The sequence below is a fragment of the Dermacentor albipictus genome, chromosome 7 (genome assembly GCF_038994185.2).
Source record: "Dermacentor albipictus isolate Rhodes 1998 colony chromosome 7, USDA_Dalb.pri_finalv2, whole genome shotgun sequence".
Classification (NCBI taxonomy): domain Eukaryota; kingdom Metazoa; phylum Arthropoda; class Arachnida; order Ixodida; family Ixodidae; genus Dermacentor; species Dermacentor albipictus.
In genome coordinates, this window is record NC_091827.1 from 109,017,348 (window position 1) to 109,037,515 (window position 20,168).

Here is a 20,168-nt window from a genome sequence, read left to right on the forward strand (position 1 = left end):
CCTCATCCACTTCCACTTACCACTCCTCTGTACATGTGTGTGTGTAAATGGAAATTATTAAATCAAATCAAACTCACTTGAGAAATTTACTGGTGCTTGCTGCTTGAGGAATATACATGACGAATCTGTTTGGCGAACTGACACAGGCTGCTCGGCCCAATTTTTTTAGTGAAGTATGCCTGCTGGACCGCATCGCTGCAGCCAGAAAGAAGTCGAAGCGTCAATGATTAGTAGTATGGGACACATTGAAGATATCGAAATTCCCCCGGTGGAGGGTCAGAAATCAAGTGAAAGTATATGCAAGGCTTGTGGTGCTTTCTTTATGAATGTTTGCGATTGGATTGGAGCAAAGTTAATTTGCCTGCAAGGTTCTCTTTTATGTACCAACGAAGCGAATAGTTATCCGTTTGTATAATTGAATAACGCTGGATCGAGACATGGTGAGACAGAAGGTGCTTGAATTTTCCTTTTGTATACAGGAAATCTAAGCTGCGGTGTAGTAGCTCGAGAATACTTTAGCCATTCCAGTTGGCGCTGTAAAAAACATGCTTTATGGTTTTAATTCGAAGTTGTAGTGAACTGATGGGTTTCGCGAACATAGCGTGCCTCGCCATACGGACAGTCGATTGCTACCGTTACGTGATCAGGGGTGTGCCATATTGTCGATAAAGGCTACTGAGGGCCACTATGAAACATTTCATCACTTTCAATTGAGTGGCTCTCGATCTTAACAATGAAACTTTTCTCTCAGATGATTGCTACTATGGTGTTTGTGAATTAACTATGTAAATACTCTACATGACGCGCCGTCGTGTTAGCAGCCATGAGCAATTCGTTTTTTTGGAGGCCTGTTTCAGAGGGGGATGAAAGTAGCAGCAAACTTTTTCATAATTAAGAAATGCGCGCCTAACTATTTTTTTACGCATTAATGAATGGCCATATTTGAATAGAACAACACACCAGAGTAATAGGAATCATGATGAGAGCTTCGCTGGGCAGTGTCTTTCTAAGATCAGATAACATGTTGACGCCAATTACCAAATTTTTCTTCCACGTAAAATGCAATGCCTCTCATAGCTAAATACTAAAGGAATGTTAAATGTTTAGCGAAGCATCATACACAACTCCGCGCGTTGAATTTGCGGATATTCTTTTTTTAGTCAAAATTTACCGATAGACACGGCGCATATATGCATTGCAAAAACCAGTAGACCCCTTTAACGCTACTTAGCTTGCGATATCCAAGCCGCAAAGTTTCTCGACTCGCACGCTTTTGAAGAAGAAACTGTGGTTAAGGTATGGCAGCTGAAAGAAGCCGACGTATTCTTCAATACGTACGGCTCGAGCCACCCACACCCCAAGCATACACGAAGGGAACGAGCGCGCGCGGCAGCCGAGCGAGCCGGAGCGAGCGGCGTCGATCCTGGCCGTGACGTCACTCGCGAGAGGGCGCCACTCCTAATTCTCGGGGCTAATAGCTGTTGTGGGTACTTCCTCTGAGGCATATTTCTTCGTTACCATCTGTGCTCTGTAAACATTTGCCTTTTTACACGGCGGACGGATTCCAAAACTTCGCGCTTATTTGCGATCCTACAAGAATGTCCATTCCATCATCAGATTTCAATCATCTCACTTTCTCTTGGGACAATCAATGGCGTCCAACACGTAAATTGGGAACTTCCCTCACAAAATCGCTCTGCCGTACTCCACTATACAATTTTCATCTACATGTGTCTGAGCTGACGCCATCTCATTCATACCATATCTGTATGGTACCTAAATCTACCACTGTTTACCATCCTGCTTCAAGCAAGCTCGTCCAGAGTCGTATCGGTAATTGACAACACCACTGGCTGTCATTTCCGCTGCTTGGTCTCCGGTATACATTCAGACACCAGCTCTCTAGGTCTGTGTCGGAGACGGTTTACAAATGTGGAGACGGTTTACGAATGTCCATGTTGTACCATCTGTGGCTAAGCATTGCCTTTACGAAATCATATGCTTTTGTCATTGGAATGGCCAACAGCCCCACGTGCGACACATGCAACATCAATGAGGCACTTGCATATATTATCTGTGCCTGCCCGTGATATAGTAGTGATGTGCAGAGTACCTGACCAGTTGGACAATCGTCCACTATCAGATCTCAAAGCTTTAGGTCAGGGCTCCCACAGAACATCCGCGCTGAAGGCCTTACTCGCGTTGTTAAGGTTCCTGCGGTCTACGGGGCTTGACGATAGACTTTAAGAACGCCGCCCCCTACAGCTCTGTAGTGTACGCGGTTTGTTCTTGCTCGTCTCTATTTCTATCTCCCCCTTCCACTCATTTTCTCTTTGCATCCCGTTAACCAACCGGAACTACCTCTGGTTAACCTCCCTGCCTTTTTCTGTATTCTCTTCTATCTATCTCTAACAAATAAGTTTACATTCTTTGGCGCTTACCTTGTCGCGTAGAAATAGTTGTAATGTGCCTTGCTTGCGTTTTCTTGAAAACTCAGCGTTCGCTACGTTCCTGTCGGGAATGCCGTGTCGTGCTATAGCGTGCAATCTCCTCGTGACATGGAATACCAGCGTAGCAGCGTTAAAGAAAGGAAATCCAGGCAAGACAAATGACGATTATTGTTGTGGGACGAAATACGACCCAAACGGTGCACCTTTTTTTTTTTTGATGAGAGGGCGATAAGTGTTCACAGCACACGCGCGCACACAGTGTCACGTGGGCAACAGCTAAAACGCGTGCGTGGTTCTACAACAAGCGATTAGTCCAGAAACAGAAGGCCTACATTGCCTAACTACACGTCTCGACGTAACTGAGCCGCTGCAGGCGACGCAGTGCGGTGCAGTTCTGGGTGCTAGGAACACGTTTCCACACATCGATGATCTCTGCCCCAAAGCAGCAGGCTCGCCGGTAAACAAGCCTTATGTGGTGAATCATCACTCATGTTTATCTTGCTTCGATATTGCTTGCATGCTCGAAATTTGGCTTTTCTTTCGGGAATGCCAGTACTCTGACACCCAATTTCTCTGCCTTTTGTTAGCGCACCCTGATGCGTCATTCATTTAACATGGGCTCGAGAGTATGTCAAGGATTCCTTTGTCTTGATGTCAAGCTCCCTGCCAACTGTTCTTCAGGTCACGCTCACAAGTCCATCTCCTTTTCATCTCTCTTTTTCTTCCTTTTCTTTCTTTGCTGCGCAGCGAAATTACATTGCTGGCTTTGCCTGTTATGCATTGCATGATTTAACGCAGTTATGCGCCATAATCGCTGGCCTTTGGCCAGTGCGTCTGGCGTGGAGGCGTTATACGCGTGTGGCCTTGATTACTCGTGTGGCCTCCGGCGCAGCTCTCTCTCGAGAGGACGGACGCATGCGATTTGAAGTTTCAGCCGTTTTTGGTACAGTGCAGCTACTTGATACGTCGCACATGCGATCTTCAATACGAGATCTACACACCGCGTTTCCCTGTTTACAATGCCCAGAACTGGTAAGGGTCAATGTAAAGAACCTGTTCGCGACAAAATGTCGGCGATGTCTGTTTCCAACGGTTTCGCCCTCGCAGGAGGAGTTCCAGTGTGTCTGCGATCAAATCGCCGAAGCAGCAGGGGAGCCCGTGACCTTCTACGAAAGCATCATGCCCTGCGCAGCCAACAACATCTCGGCGATGTTGTTCGGCAGGCGCTTTCCGTGTGACCATCCGGCGCGCGCCGACATCAACCGGCTCGTCAACGAGGTTGCGGTCGCCGTAAGATTCTCTCGCATCTACCAGTTCAATCCGGGCTTCATCACGGCGCTTCTAGAAAGAGTGCGCTGCACAAACATCAACCTCGCTCGAGAAAAGGTGGACAACTTAGCACTTTACGCATAGTGAGTATTCTGAAAAGCTGGCCTTGCTCTGACTTGCTGCCAACCGCACTGCGCTCTGTGCAGTAACTGTTAGCTCTCAATACGTCTGAAAGGGACACTAAGGAAACAAATACGTTAAGCTGTAACAGTAAATTACCCACTGATGACGCGCAAAAGCCACTAGTACTGTGACAAGACTTTCAATAATCCCGTAAAGACTCAAAAAGAGACGTTCAGAAGTCACTATGAACTTACTCTTTGATGCGGGCGGAGAGTTAGTCACGTGATATGTTTCGTTTCTCACGGTCTTTCCTAATCAACCGAAAAAAAAATTAACGGGCGATGAGTACCTAATTGAAAACATGCCAGTTATACAGGGTTTTCTTTCAATTTTTTTACAAACTATTCATTGACAGCTGTCATTATGAACAGTAATTAAGAAACTTCTAGTTACAAATAATTATTAAGCGGCATTAACAAAAAATTACTGGCGGTTGCTCCACTCGAGTGTGAAAAATAAGCACTTGGCTATTTTCGCGCAGCATTGGCCGTCTTTTTTTTTTAATGCGATGCCTTATAGCTGGGACGCCCTGTGTACATGCATAGTTGGTACTGCCTGATGGAATCCAACGAGCATTCTTGACTGTCCTTACAGCGCGATGCTTCACGTGCACCAAAGAAGAGACTAGGACACAGACAGCGCTGACTTCCAACTGAATCTTTAATCACCAAGATAACATATGCCTTTACAATGAAACGCAAGCACAGGCGCACTGCTGTTTTCTAATCGCACAACCATTAGCCCCGCGCAATGTCAAGAACTCAAGTTACACTCTAAAAACAATGTTCCGGGAAATCCCTTTGAAAGAGTATCTGCTTGTCCCACATTTAACTCCCTTTTGGACTGTACACTGGTTACATTCAATTAGTCTTGCTGTTTATCGCTCAGGGAGTTTTATCACGCCGCTCCCTTCCTGTGTCTTAACATTACGCCTGCATTTTTTTGTGCCAACGCTCTTTGCACGGTCTCAACTTCTTCCCAAGATTCTTTTTCAACCTAGACATTATTACCCACAAGTTAGCACCGACAGAATGCAGTAATTGTACACTTTTCATTTCAAATAGATCGGTGAGCTCCAGTCATAAACTAGTAATGCCTACGTACGCGCTCTCTACCCATGTTTGCGCTTCAGGGCCCATATTCACGAAAAATTCCTACGCTAAAAGTGTTTGTTCCAGCCAATAATGATGTAGGTCATATTATTAGCCAAGGCGACCAGCCAATAAAAAACATCATTTACGAATGGAAAGCTTTGTGCGGTCGGCCCGTGTTTCTTTCTAATGATCCAAGTTCACTGTGGCTTATTGGCCTTGATAAACGTACTCTCGTACCGATATTTATGCTGGCCGTCCATCACGAATTGTCGCTTTGTTGGTGCGCTAGTGATTATTGTCTTACGTTTCCGCATTATTAGTGATCACTATTAATTAATCACTTACTCAGATCTCTCAATATTCTTCTAGTTAATATACTTTTGTATTGCACTAAAGCTTGTTGTAGCACATTCGTCATTCTGGAACACATATGAGAACGCATGACTGTTGTGGCACTGTACGCAATTTCACAATCATCGCATAAAGACCAAATCATCAGAACTATCACCGCAAATCACGCCGACAGAATGCAGACACGGCATACTGTGCTAGAACAAGCAAGAGAACAAGTTTGGGTCTCAGCAGTAACATCAGCAACAAATATTCTCTCGCGCTAAGATGAGCATACGAACGTAAAGCGCTACTTCCACAGCCATGTCAAGTATTCCCAGTGTTTTCAATTCACTCTCGTCTTCCCCGTTACCATTAGCTGTTACGTAATTCACAAATTTGCATTGTGTATGAGGCCTGCATCTCTTTAGAAGTAAATGCCACACAATTTATCAAACTGGAAATGGCGTGCATGCCATATGCAGGATGCTCTTTTTTTTTTCCTTCTTGTCCGATTCCTGTCCTGTCTTTTTTTCTTTCATTTCAGTGACAGGATAATGGAACATAAGGCAACGTCGGTGAAAGATGTCAACCGAGACTTTATTGATGCATATCTGAAGAAAGTTCAAGACAGCAAAGGCGACCCGAAGGCCCCCTTCACAGGTAGGACAATGAACACAATTTTGCATAAACTGCATGTGAAGCCTCCTGATGTTATTTACTCTGTGCAACATTCTTGTGCTGCTTACCAAACTTCAAATCTCTCTAACGTTCAAAAACAAGAGAAAGTAAGAATGAACTGATCTCACGAAGACTGTCAACAGTAATTCAAATAGCATTCGAGCAATGTAGCCACAGACCGCGTCCTGAAGTCACGTTAATTTAAAACGCGAAGTCGTAATTCTGTCGCTTTCGTTGCTTCAGCTATAAATTTTCGTTAGCAGCGCGAGAACCGACGTTAGCATCAGGAGAAGGGATAGGAAAGAGGCACTGTTTCTTTCTTTCCAGTCCGTTCTCTCCCTTTCTACGTTGATCAGCGCGCTTCCAACCAAAGATGCAAAATTTTCAACATGCCCATCCTTCCTTCCTTGCGAATACATTTCGGCTATATCCGTCACATTTTGATCGCGTCCCACTTTGTTATTGCACTTGCTTGCCAAGGTGGCCCATAAGAATGGCGGCATGGCGATACAGTATGATGCCGACGCAGTGACGATGTAATAACGAAGTAATGATATCGATGGAACGACGCAAGTGGTATAATTACGACGTCACGACGACAAAGAGACGTCAAGTTTTAAAGCTCAGTCAAACGCCTTGCGCTTCTATATGATGTGACTTTCTTTTTCTTCCAAAGCGAACAGCATTGCTACATGGAGCAGTTCTCCTTATGTGATTCGCTGACAATAGACGAGGATCACGCTGAAGTGGAGCTAACTTTCCATGGGGCCTACTCGGCACAGTGAAAGTAGATGATCGGATGAGGATGGTGGTGCAGGCGCCTGCGATTAGTCCGCTTCCCCTACTCAACATGCGGTGCCCAGTCAAAAAAACGTGGTGACATGCAGCGGAGGGTCAAAACTGCCGCTAAGACGGATATCCTGCAAAGTAGAGTTGGCAGATCAACGTCGTATCGTGCCGCAAGATCTCGAAAATGCTATAAAGACATGCAATATACATTATTATACGTGAATAAATCCACGCTCCCCGGCCGCTACAATTAGCTACTGCCACAGCGATTGTCCAGCAGCCGTCTTCTTTTTCTTCCAGTACGAGACAGCCTCAGGCTATTCAGAAAATTTTTCAGCTTTGTTCCGTTTATTAATGAGTCTTCAACGCATACACGTCTCTTTGACGCGGTGAGTTTTTCAGATTTTGTGACATCACCTGACAGATAGACAAAGTGGGCGCCACTCGAAAACGTTTGACCAATAGCAATTTATCAAGCGACGCCTTCTTCTCTTAAGCGAAAAAGGCGATCACTCCGAACTTTTTTTTTTCGTTCGCTCTAATCATACAAATCAGTCCTCGAATTATTTCGTTAAATTGGAAAGTTCGTAAAATCGAGTAAGAGATTTTTCGGTCCTTCGAAATCTAAAATTATAACGTAGCGACACCCAAAAAGCACCGCAGCATTGTATTTACCGCAAACCCACGCCTGTGCGTGTAGAAAGTTCGCGACGGCAACCCAACTACCGCCGCCCCTAGCACCATCTCGTACGCAAGAACACTAGCGACTGCTGCGTCCGTTGTTCCGTGCGTGGGCGTGGCGTGCACCCTCATCAAAATAAAGACAGGGCCGTGACTAGGGCACATAGATTCTTTTACACGATAGTGTTAGAGCTCCTGCTCGAAGATAAACTCAAATGCGTCAAAATTACAAATAAATCAAGCTTCTTTTTACTCATTTATTTCTGGAAAAACTTCGGTAAATCGGTTTTACTGCAAGCTGGTTTCGTTGATTCGGATCGATGAAGACATTGAGCCTTGTAGGTACATACCAGGGAATGGACATTTCTTCGTTAGATTGGGGACTCCGTCGAATTGGGTTTCGTTAGATCGAGTGTTATCTGTAGAGAAAGGCAAAAATTTTCATCCACTGGAATTGTAGGACGAAGTTACAAAGGAAATTGGTACGGCTTTTTCAGAAGGAAAGCGTCGAAGGAAAATTCCTCGTAGTCCGGGACTCGAACCCGGCACCAATGCCTTTCCACCGTGGCCCCTCTACCATCTGTGCTTACCAAGAGACTAGCCGTTCGCAGAGCAAGGGCGAATTAATCGAGAACCCAAGGCGCTGGGACGCTCAATATGGCAAATCAGTTCTCTGGAGGTCCGCAAGGTAGATGTAAGTACAGGAGAGGGGAAAATTGGCATTTCCCCACAACTGTACCACAAAGGAAACCCACACAGGTTTCTCACACAGAAAGCCTCGCAGTTGAAGAAAAATTCGTCATGGTCCGGTACTCGAACCCGGCACCAACGCCTTTCCACCATGGCCGCTCTACCATCTGGGCTTACCAGGATGGTAGCCGATCGCAGAGCGATCGCGAATTAATCGAGAACTCAAGGCGCTGGGACACTGAATGTGGCAAATCAGTTCTGTGGAGGTTCGCAAGGTGGAGGAAAATGTATGGGAGGGAAATATTCGCATTCCCCCAGAATTGTACCACTAAGCTGCAGAGGAAACCCATACGGGTTTTTCACAAAGAAAGCCTCGCAGTTTAAGAAGAATTCGTCCTGGTCCGGGACTCGAACCCGGCACCAACGCTTTTCCACCGTGGACCATCTACCATCTGAGCTTACCAAGAGACTGGCCGTTCGCAGAGCTATAGCGAATTAATCGAGCACTCATGACACCGGCATACATCAATATGGCAAATCAGTTTTATGGAGGTCCACAAGGTGGTGGAAAATACATGAGAGGGGAAAATTAGCATTTCCTTGCATAGTAGCACTAAGGTACAAAGGAAACTCATATGGGTTTCTCACAGGGAAAGCCTCGCAGTTGAAGAAAAATTTGTCCTGGTCCGGGACTCGAGTAATATTAAAGATACATTTAACATATCTTAACGATTTACCTGACATTTCCTCACAAATTTGGTTATTCACTGACGACTGTGTTATGTATCGAAAAATAACTAATGCTTCTGATATAATTACCTTCCAATCTGATTTAAATAACATATCTAATTAGTGCCTCATGTGCCTCATGGAGCTTAAGATTAATAAATGCAAATCTATGCGAATTTCCCGTTCTAACAAAACTTGCCCTACCTACGCCCTCAATGACTGCCCCCTTCATTCCATTACATACTACCGTTATCTTGTCATTCATATAACTAGCGATCTTTTTTGGAAGCAGCATGTACAATATCTAATATATTGTTACGGTGAAGTGAAGGAAGACGTTGAATTGGACTAGAGAAAGACGAAGTCTGGCGGTTGCCTGAACGCCATATCCATCATTTGTAAATATAAGTTATTTTACACTCGTGGGCCTGCTTTCTTCCCGCAACATTTTGGTGGAAGGTGCGGGGTACCACCACGGAACTTCGCAGCGGACGTCATCTGCCTGCTGCCACAATGGCAAATCAACCGACACAAGCGACAACGCCTCGGCAGCCCGTGCCCATGGTCATCCTCACTCACCCACGGGACCCGGGAACATTTTGTGGCACGGACAACGTCGACGTCGAGGACTGGCTTACGATGTACGAGCGAGTGTGCGACAACAACAGGTGGGATCCTACAATGATGCTTGCAAACGTAATATTTTATCTGAAGGGAACTGCGAAGCAATGGTATGACACACATGAAGCTGACCTAACGAGCTGGGATGTTTGCAAAGAAAAAATGCGAGACCTGTTCGGCAGACCTGTCGTCGTCAGCTGGCAGCTAAAAAAGAACTTGCGTGCCGCGCTCAGACGTCCACAGAATCCTATGTCGTGTACATACAGGATGTGCTGGCCCTCTGTCGCAAGGCTGATGACAACATGACCGAGGCAGACAAGATTGGCCATATATTGAAAGGTATTGCAGACGATGCCTTCAATCTCTTGATGTGTAAGGATTGTGCCACTGTGGATGCAATTATTAAGGAGTGCCGGCGCTTCGAACAAGCGAAGGGCCGCCGCGTCACTCAAACTTTCGACCGGTTGCCCAATACCGCCGCGACATCTTCTTGCGAAGACCCGCCGCGGTTCGTTCAGCCCGCAGGACCGGAAGAAATAACGCGCATCGTTCACCGTGAGCTTGAGGCCATGGCCCCGGCTCCCGTTCGTTCAGACTGTCGGGAAAGCGTACCCGCTATCTCCCTTATACAAGCGGTCGTTCGGGAGGAAATAGCAAGTTTGGGCATTCCATCTCTCTGCTCAGTCCGCCATACCAACACCTACCAAATTTCTCCGACCGCTCGCTCCCGGACGCAAAGCTTTCCACCACTCCGTCGCAACCCAGCTGAATGGCGCACAGCGGATGATAAACCCATCTGTTTTAATTGTTCCGGTATTGGACACATCGCCCGTCATTGCCGCAACCACTGGTCGTCGCCTCCTCGGTGGTCGTCTCCGAGTCACTACAGCCAAGTACCCGACAATCGCACTTTCTCGCCCTATACGCCGACTAGGAACATCAACGCCGACAGTGCTCCACCAAGATCCAGCCGATCCCCGTCTCCGCAAGGTCGTAGGTCCCGTTCGCCTCTCGTTCACCGCTCTTCGTCCCCTTCTGCAACCGGTCGCTTCGCTTCGGGAAACTAGGCGGTGCAGCTCCCGGAGGTGAAGCTGCAACTCCGACCCGGCCCACAAATCCTCTATTGACCCTGCCTACATGTGGAAACCTGCTGGACATTGAAGTCGATGGCGTTCCTGTTAGATCTCTCGTTGATACAGGAGCGCAGCTTTCAGTTATGAGCGCTGCTCTCCGCCGCCGGCTCAAAAAGGTTCTGACCCCCGCCGTACCGTGCACCGTGCGAGTCGCCGATGGGAGTACGTCACCTGTCCTTGGAATGTGCACAGCACGTGTGACCATTGGGGGCCATTATACCGTTGTTCTATTTATCGTCCTTGAACACTGCCCACACGACCTAATTCTCGGCCTCGACTTCCTTTCGAAACACTCTGCCCAAATTGACTGCTCCGCAGGTGTTGTACAGTTGGACCTGCCGCTTCCTGCCGACGCAACCACTTGTTCTCCACACCGCTTATGTGCTGCTGAATTTGCAAGGCTCTCTCCACAGGCTGCTACAAATGTCCTGCTGACGCCCTGTCCTCCCGTACCTGATGGCGAGTACGTCCTGTCGCCGCTTACTGACGTGGTTTTGTCGCGTAATATTGCCCTACCGAGCACCTTAATTCGGATCCGCGAAAACTGCGCTCGCGTGCCCATCCTCAATTTTGGGTTCTCGTCACATGTTTTGCCACACGGTATCGCCATAGCGCATATCACTCCTTTGGAAGAATTTCAGATTTCTTTTTTGACCTCTGAATCCTTCCTCAGTACGAACGGACCTTTGTCATCCACTCCTTCGTACTCGACGCCTGCGGACGATGTTTCTAAGATGATCGCCCCCGACCTTCCTTCCGAGAAAACAAAAGCTCTTCGTCATCTCCTGTCATCCTATCGGGACATCTTTGATTTGGACGACCGTCCACTTGGCCAGACATCTGTTGTCACGCATCGCATCAACACCGGTGACGCCAGCCCCATTCATAGGCGGCCATATCGTGTCTCGGCAACAGAAAGGGCCATCATACAGAAAGAAGTAGACAGGATGATGGACAAGGACATCATTGAACCCTCCAGTAGCCCGTGGGCATCACCGGTTGTCTTAGTAAAGAAAAAAGATAACTCGTGGCGCTTCTGCGTTGACTACCGTCACCTCAACCGGATAACAAAGAAGGATGTTTATCCCTTGCCTCGCATTGATGACGCTCTTGACTGCCTTCACGGATCCCAATACTTTTCATCAATTGACCTCCGCTCCGGCTATTGGCAGATTAGCGTCGATGAGATGGACCGCGAGAAAACCGCCTTTGTCACACCGGACGGTCTGTACCAATTTAAAGTCATGCCCTTTGGATTATGCAATGCGCCAGCTACATTCGAGCGCATGATGGACTCTCTCTTGCGCGGCTTGAAGTGGTCTACATGCCTGTGTTACCTCGACGATGTGATTGTGTTTTCGCCGAACTTTGAGAGCCACCTGCGGCGCCTCACAACCATACTCTCCGTGTTTCGCAGGGCTGGCCTTCAGCTAAACTCCTCCAAGTGCCATTTCGGTCGTTGTGAAATTAACATGCTTGGTCATCTCGTCAACGCCGCCGGAATCCAACCTGATCCACAGAAAGTTCACGCCGTGCGAAATTTTCCTGTACCTTGTTCAACGAACGATGTCCGTAGTTTTCTGGGCTTATGCTCTTATTTTCGGCGATTTGTGAAAAATTTTGCGGACATCGCTCACCCTCTCACTGACCTTCTTAAGAAAGACGCCTCTTTCTCTTGGGGACCGCTACAGGAGAAAGCCTTCTCTACCCTGATTGAGCGGCTTACCACTTCCCCGATTCTCTCCCACTTTGACCCTTCTGCGCCCACTGAAGTACGAACTGACGCGAGTGGTCATGGCATCGGCGCTGTCCTCGCTCAGCGTCAACAGGGCCAAGACCGTGTCATCGCTTACGCTAGCCGCCGCCTTTCCACGCCCGAGCGAAATTACTCCATTACTGAGAGAGAATGTCTCGCGCTCGTATGGGCGGTCGCGAAATTTCGCCCGTACCTTTTCGGTCGGAGCTTCTGCGTTGTCACCGACCATCACGCCCTCTGCTGGCTCTCCTCTTTGAAGGACCTAACTGGACGACTTGCACGTTGGGCATTGCGCCTACAAGAATATACATTTTCTATTATATATAAGTCAGGACGCCTGCATAAAGACGCTGACTGCCTGTCCCGCAATCCCGTGGATCAACCGGACGATACCGATGCAGACTCGGACATCAGTATTCTGTCCCTCTCCGGCTTCCTCCACATTGGCGACGAGCAGCGCAAGGATCCTGTTCTTCGAACACTTATGGAACGCCTAAGCTCCTCGCCCAATGACCCGTCCCTTCGGATGTTCACCTTGCGCGATGGAACTTTATACCGTCGTAGCGTTCGTCCTGACGGCCCGGAGCTCCTCCTAGTCGTCCCCAAGCACCTTCGACTCACCGTGCTCCAGCAACTTCATGACGCTCCTACTGCTGGACATCTGGGCGTCACTCGTACTTACGACCACCTGCGGCGCCGCTTCTTCTGGCCTGGCATTTATCGCTCTGTGCGCCGTTATGTCGCTTCTTGCGACCTGTGTCAGCGCCGGAAGACGCCTGCTATGCCTCCCGCTGGTTTGCTTCAACCCATTGATATACCTACAGAGCCCTTCTTCCGTGTGGGCCTCGACCTCCTTGGTCCGTTTCCAATTTCCATCAAAGGAAACAAATGGATTGCTGTAGCAACCGATTATGCCACTAGATATGCCATCGCACGAGCCCTGCCAACCAGCTGCGCTACAGATGTCGCCGACTTCTTACTAAAAGACGTCATCCTGCACCACGGCGCCCCTCGCCAGTTGCTGACGGATCGCGGCCGCTACTTTCTATCGAAGGTCGTTGATGATCTGCTCCGCTCCTGTTCTACAGAACATCGGATTGCTACCGCGTACCACCCTCAAACGAACGGCCTCACCGAGCGACTCAACCGCACACTCACTGAAATGCTCGCCATGTACGTTTCCAACGATCACCGCGACTGGGACGTCGCTTTACCATACGTCACTTTCGCATACAACTCGTCCCGTCACGACACTGCCGGATTTTCACCATTTTTCCTTTTGTACGGCCGCGACCCCACCTTGCCTTTTGACACGTTGCTACCTTCCGCAGTACAGTCACCCAGCACTGCTTACGCTCGCGATGCTATTGACTTAGCCGCCCAGGCCCGAGATGTCGCCCGTCATCGCCTCACAGTCTCGCAAGCTTCTCAAAAGCGACGCTACGACCTTCGGCACCGAGACCACCATTTTTCACCTGGTTCCCTTGTCCTTCTCTGGACGCCTTCACGTCGTGTCGGCTTGTCGGAAAAATTACTGTCCCGTTTTTCTGGTCCGTACCAGATCTTACGCCAACTGTCCGACGTGACCTACGAGATCGCCCCACTCGGTCAGCCTTCCGTGCCTCCCCACTTAACCAGTGATGTTGTTCACGTCACCAGGCTCAAGCCCTATGTCCCCCCAATAAGTGAGGCTGTTTAACTTGCACCGGGACGGAGCTCCCCCACCGGGAGGGTGATGTTACGGTGAAGTGAAGGAAGACGTTGAATTGGACTAGAGAAAGACGAAGTCTGGCGGTTGCCTGAACGCCATATCCATCATTTGTAAATATAAGTTATTTTACACTCGTGGGCCTGCTTTCTTCCCGCAACAATATTAAGCTGACCACTCCTTAGTACACATGACGATAAATTTTTGGCTTGCACCGGTTTCATTAAAACGGCTGTTGTACAGAACTTCCGTCCACCCCCAATTTTAAATAGGCGCCATCTGTTTGTTATCCTCATCAGATAACATTAATCAACGAAATCAAATCAGTACAAGCTTGCTCTGCTCGTTTCATCTAGCTAACTACCATTGCACTGCTGGTGTTACATTAATGAAGAGTGCCCTTCAAATCCCATTGTTATCTCTTCGCAGAAACAAATGACGCATTTCCTTTTTTCATAAAGTCTACTACCCGGCAACACATCTCTTCGCCCCTTCGGGTCCATCCAGCGCCTTATTCAGCTCGTCGTGATCGCGTACACAAAGTTAACGTACCCCGTCATAACACCGTCGCGTGCTCACAATCATTGCTTCCTAGGACTTCAATCGACTGAAATGATCTACCTACATCATTAGCAAGCATCCGTGATCCCACTCGCTTTAATAATCCATTAATCAACATGAAAAAATGTGGAGCAGCAAATAGCATAGTTACGTACTTATTCGTGGATGTTGTCTGCTTGGTAAACTGTCGTCTTTCTGTATTTTCATATTATGTAAATGTCTTTTTTTCGGTTGTTGTGTATACATTACTAGTTTTTTCATATCTCTTTTGTTCCCTACACTATGAATTCCTAAAACTAATTCTGTTTTTTTTACTCTTGGAATGTATTTTCGCCCCTGCAATGTACAACTATGTACCTTGAGGGTCTCACAAATAAATAAATAAATAAATAAGCATTTAATAATTTGAATTTGATGTGAAGCGTGGCAAGTCACTTTAACCCGAGAAAAAGCAGCATTTATATCTATAACTAGAAAAGGGAAACCTCTGGATTATGGTTACACTAGGTTGAGGCGTGTACAGAAATACAAATATCTCGGAGTTTTGTTTGCTGTTGATCTGCGATGAAATCCACATAGTGATTAAGTTTGCTTAAGGATACTAAGGCATTGTACAGTACGAGGCGTAACTATTATCGTGCCCTCCTGACATAAATTGCCCAGCTTACAAGACTTCAGTTAGCCCAATTATTTAATATCCCAAAATTGTATAGGATCCTTACATACAGTGGAACTGCAATGGCAAGGATACAGCGAATTCTGCTAAGTTAATCTTTAATAAATATCGGCGGCGTTGTTCTCCTACTGAGCTTTGTAAAAATGCGGGCCTTGAAAAATTGGAAATTAGAATGAAGATTAGAAGATTAGAAGATTAGAATGAAGTTTCTTTTTCAGCTTATTCATTAACAGTTCAAGATAAACCATACAGCTTTTTTTTCGAGTTAATAGACAAGAGCTTCCCAGCCGTCGCAGCAGCATATACATACAACCCCTCGCCCCGCCTAATTATTGCTTCAGGCTCAGTCACTTCCCTCGTGTTATCGAAGAATGGAACATGTTACCTGACTCTGCAATCATATGCTCTTCGCTTACCTCATTTGAAGAAAATATAAAACGGTTTTTCGTGCATAAGATTGTGACTACATATAGCTGTTATTCTGCATGTATGCTTTCCACAGTCTCAAGCTGTTGCCCATGCTTGTCCCTTGGTCTTGTATGAGATGTATCTTGCACTGCAACTTATGTATCTACTTCTCAGTGTACGTGTGTCATTCTTCTATATTTGGAGCATTCTTCGCAATAACTCCGAAAAGCATTACCATAAGCATGCAACAAATTTTCGCCTAATAAATTTTTGTACCTTCCATCCAGTAAGAGCGCTCTCCAGGGTTAACGATATTATTAATGAATGAATGAATGAAAAAAACGCTGTCTCAACCCTCTTTTGCAGAAATGTCCATTTAAAAAACAGGTCGCGTAGAAACAACATTAATAAACATAGCATCAGCTAGTCTCCTAACAAGAATGATGAGGAACTTTCTTCAACATTGCTAAGTGGTTCCAGGATAATCTTACGATGACATGTCCGCGTATCGAAAAGTGTCACAGACTCCGCAGTAACTTTAGAGGCCAGTCACGTCCCGTTATTATGAAGCTTCTAGATTTTCAGGATAAGCTGCTGGTGCTGAAAAATTGTTATAAGCTGAAAAACACTGGCCTTTGTGTTTCAGAAGACTTCTCCCTTCAGGCTCGCCACATTGGCAAGAAGCTCTGGGAGGCGTCCTTCTCTTATAGAAATAGTGGCTCACCTGTCCAGCTTCGATTTGATCGTGTATTTATATGGGAGGCACGATACACTTTCGATAGCACATCCGATGCTTTCCTCATATTATCTGCTGGCTCATGTACAACCACCGAGACATTTAGCAAGGTCAAATGCCCTTTATTTCAGGCCACTGGCAATAAGCTTTCCATTTTAAACGTTTATGCCTTAGAAATTTCTCTAAATTTCTTTCCCTAGTCTCGTCTTACTCCCCACATATTATGCTTGCGAATGAGGTGTTCATGATGGCGCGCATGATTCTAAGGTAAGCCCCCCTGGCTTCACATTGGTTCGGGGAGACAGAAAATTCAGGAAAGGAGGCAGTGTTGCTCTATTTCTTCAATCCCACCTCCCCTTTTCTTTGCTCTCTGCTCCACCGGATAATGAGTCCTTGTGGTGTAAAACCCAACTATAAAACATGTCTTTGTTTATAGGAGTCGTTCACCCTCCACGTGGTTCTAATATTTAGTATTTACACAATCCAAGTGGATTTTTTAATAGTTAAACTATATGCAATGTTATCAGCATAGGCTATTTAGTGCTCCTGGCGTAAATTGGTGATTTCTGAAAGTGAGCGGACACAAAGTAGCAATCGGGTGGGAGATTTGTTTATAGGAGTCGTTCACCCTCCACGTGGTTCTAATATTTAGTATTTACACAATCCAAGTGGATTTTTTAATAGTTAAACTATATGCAACGTTATCAGCATAGGCTATTTAGTGCTCCTGGCGTAAAGTGGTGATTTCTGAAAGTGAGCGGACACAAAGTAGCAATCGGGTGGGAGTTGGTGCACATTTCAATATCCTGTGGCCTGCAACACACCGTCGGAATTTCACTCGGCAAACTTCAGTTCTTGATCTTATTACTACCAGTTACACTTCTTATTATTACCGGCTGCGAATGCGATGTTATTGATGGAATATATGATTACAAGTCGGACTTAATTTCAGTTCCAGGCATCGCCTCTAAATCCCGTTATTCCAGCTGCACATTCACCGATTTTAACCGCGCTGACGATTTGGCAATGACAGATGCGTTATGCTATATTTTTCATAAGTTTGAGGTAATAAATACCACTAGTGATACTAATATTTCGGCAATTTTTTCACAAATCTTGTCAGTAAGTGTATCAACCTTTTTATCCCTTTAAAAACAAAAAAACTCTGAAATTCCTTGAATGACTAGCGACCTTTTCCATTTCTCACGCTGTGTGGCCAGATGACATCAATGAAATCGCTCTGGCTACTGAACAAAACTCATGCAGTTTTTTAGCGCTAAAACGGAACTTTTTTCTAAAATGAATGCTGCAAACTTATTTTATTACAAGGTAACTTTGCAAAAATTGATGACGACTAATTGCCGTGAATGTTGCAAAGCTATCCTGCCGCCAACGTCATCCTCGGACATGCTGACAATTAACTATGTTGCCGTTTCTGATGTACTGACAATAACTTCTTTTAACACCTACCTCCACTCTGTATTTACGACTGACAATTCGGTAATCCCTGCTTTTGCTTCTGAGCCATTCCCTTCAAACGATGATGCCTCACTGTACTCTGAGGGTTAATCTTAAACTTAACGCTTCTGACGGTATCCTGACCGTTCTTTTCTCGTTCGATACTCTATTTGGTGTAGCAGATATCGAACAATTATCTTTCGATAATTGGTCTCAACCCACACCCTGCCTCCCTGTTGGAAACTTATTTCAATTTTCCCCTTATTTAAGTCAGGCAACGTTCAAATATTATCTAGCCATAGGTTCATCGCCTGAATTGCACTTTGTCGTATAAGTTACTCGTATACATTCTTTATTTCTCTACTTGTTTCTCTGTTATTCGACACAATTTCTTACAACTTGGCTCAGGAGGCATAGAAAAAGGCCCGGAGAGAGCGTGACTAGACTATGCCACACTGGAAGCGTAGGCAGCAAACCTCATTTACAGATTATTACACATCATATATGCCGACCCAGATACAATACGTCAATGGAAATACAGCGAAATACCGAGAAATATACAATTCCTTTTACAGAATGAAAATCACTGAAAATCAAAGCCACTGCACAATGCGCACACATAATGAAATAAATCCACATAACATAATACACAATGAAATACAATATAGTACACAAGACTAGTACCGAGAGTTGGCTCAGGGGTTAAAAACTCACACCTGCTCCAACAGAAATATGGCTTTAGCTTGCCTCTTGAATTGTGTTGGGGAGACTCTAGAATTTATTAGTTTAATATGTCAGGACACTTATTGGGGAGTTCTGGCATTTGTGGCGACAGCCTATGTAAACCATAATTTGTGCCTGATCTGGTCTTCACTATTAATTTCATAAGGGGACTGTTTGACTTGTAGGCTTCCTGAAAATTCATTCTGTTTGCTCGGTATTGGCGTAGGGTTTCCAGAAATATTTTTCTTTTAACACTTGTTTTATCTGAAGTATGCTATGTCTGGTAAAATACGATGCAGTGCTGTCAGTGTAGGGGAAGTTTCTAATTGCTCGTATAGCTCACTTTTCCAACAATAAACTATAATTAAGGTTTGTCTCGGTGGTCGTTGACCATACCAGGGAGCAGACGGGAGGAGTGATCTTAGATGGGAGGAGTGATAGCTTATTTAACCTGCCAATGGCTCCGACTACGTTAGTTCTTAACGCGTCCAGATGAGGAGACCATAACAAATTTTATTGAACACGACATGTGAAAATCGGATCGTAGATGTATGTTCGATAGGTACTCCTTGAGATTACAAAGGTAAGGCTAGCACATATGTTGTCCTTTCGACCTAAACAACAAATGCTTTGTTTTTTGCTGTATTTAGTAGCATTTTTATAGCACGTATTTATATTTTAAGTCATTTATTTGCTTCTGCACATATTTTGTGTTCGCTGACTCCCGTCAAGAATGCATTTCTATCATTTCCGTAAAGCACCATCTTTTTACGCCCCTTAAGTTTTACAATATCATTTATGTGCAGTAGAAACAGTGCATGTCCGAGAATAGGTCCTTGGAGTACTTCAAATTCAATAGTTTTCATCTCCACCTCGACTTTATTTGATACTATGAACTGTGACCTCGAAGTTAAATAGCTTTGTATTAGATGTAGTGCTATACATCGGATGCCATAAAAGGGTAGTATACCCAAGAGGAGTTCATGTTGCACGCAATCAAACGCCTTTCTAAAGTCTAAAAATACATTAGTGTGAACAGTTTATTTTCTATCTTTTCGATAATTTCTTTATTATTCCGAGAAGGGCAGTTTCCACCGATTTATTTTTACAAAAGCCGCAGTGATCCATCGTAATTATGTAGTAAGTATATAAAAAACCTGTTATTCTTTTGGTAAAGATATGTCCTGCTATCTTTGAGAATACAGAAAAGATAGAAATCGGCCTACAGTTGTTTAATTCATCAAAGTTCCTCCTTTATGAAGGGCAGAAACTCTTGCTTTTTTCCTTTTGTTTGGAAACTCACCTGTTGTCATAATAAGGTGGCAGATGTGGGCCAGTGGGACTGCAGCAATACCACTTACCTCTTTTAGTGGTTTTGGCTTAACTTCTTCGGGGCCACAAGCACAATTATCGTTCATAGATATTATTACGCCCTGCACATCATGTTGTTCAGTTGTAGATAAGAAGACATCTGAGAGACACTTTACAGCCA

The 20,168-nt window shown here is 45.5% G+C and overlaps 1 protein-coding gene across 5 annotated transcripts in view; it reads left to right on the forward strand.

Annotated features, from left to right (window-relative positions):
• Nucleotides 1-20,168, forward strand: part of LOC135903462 (cytochrome P450 2D15-like) — a 185,885-nt gene that overhangs the window by 134,876 nt on the left and 30,841 nt on the right. For all 5 annotated transcript variants that reach the window (XM_070522576.1, XM_070522578.1, XM_070522577.1 and 2 more), the window contains 2 exons: nt 3,558-3,862; nt 5,874-5,989. In XM_070522576.1, the coding sequence (XP_070378677.1) occupies nt 3,558-3,862; nt 5,874-5,989 (421 nt within the window). The remainder of the gene's footprint in view (nt 1-3,557; nt 3,863-5,873; nt 5,990-20,168) is intronic.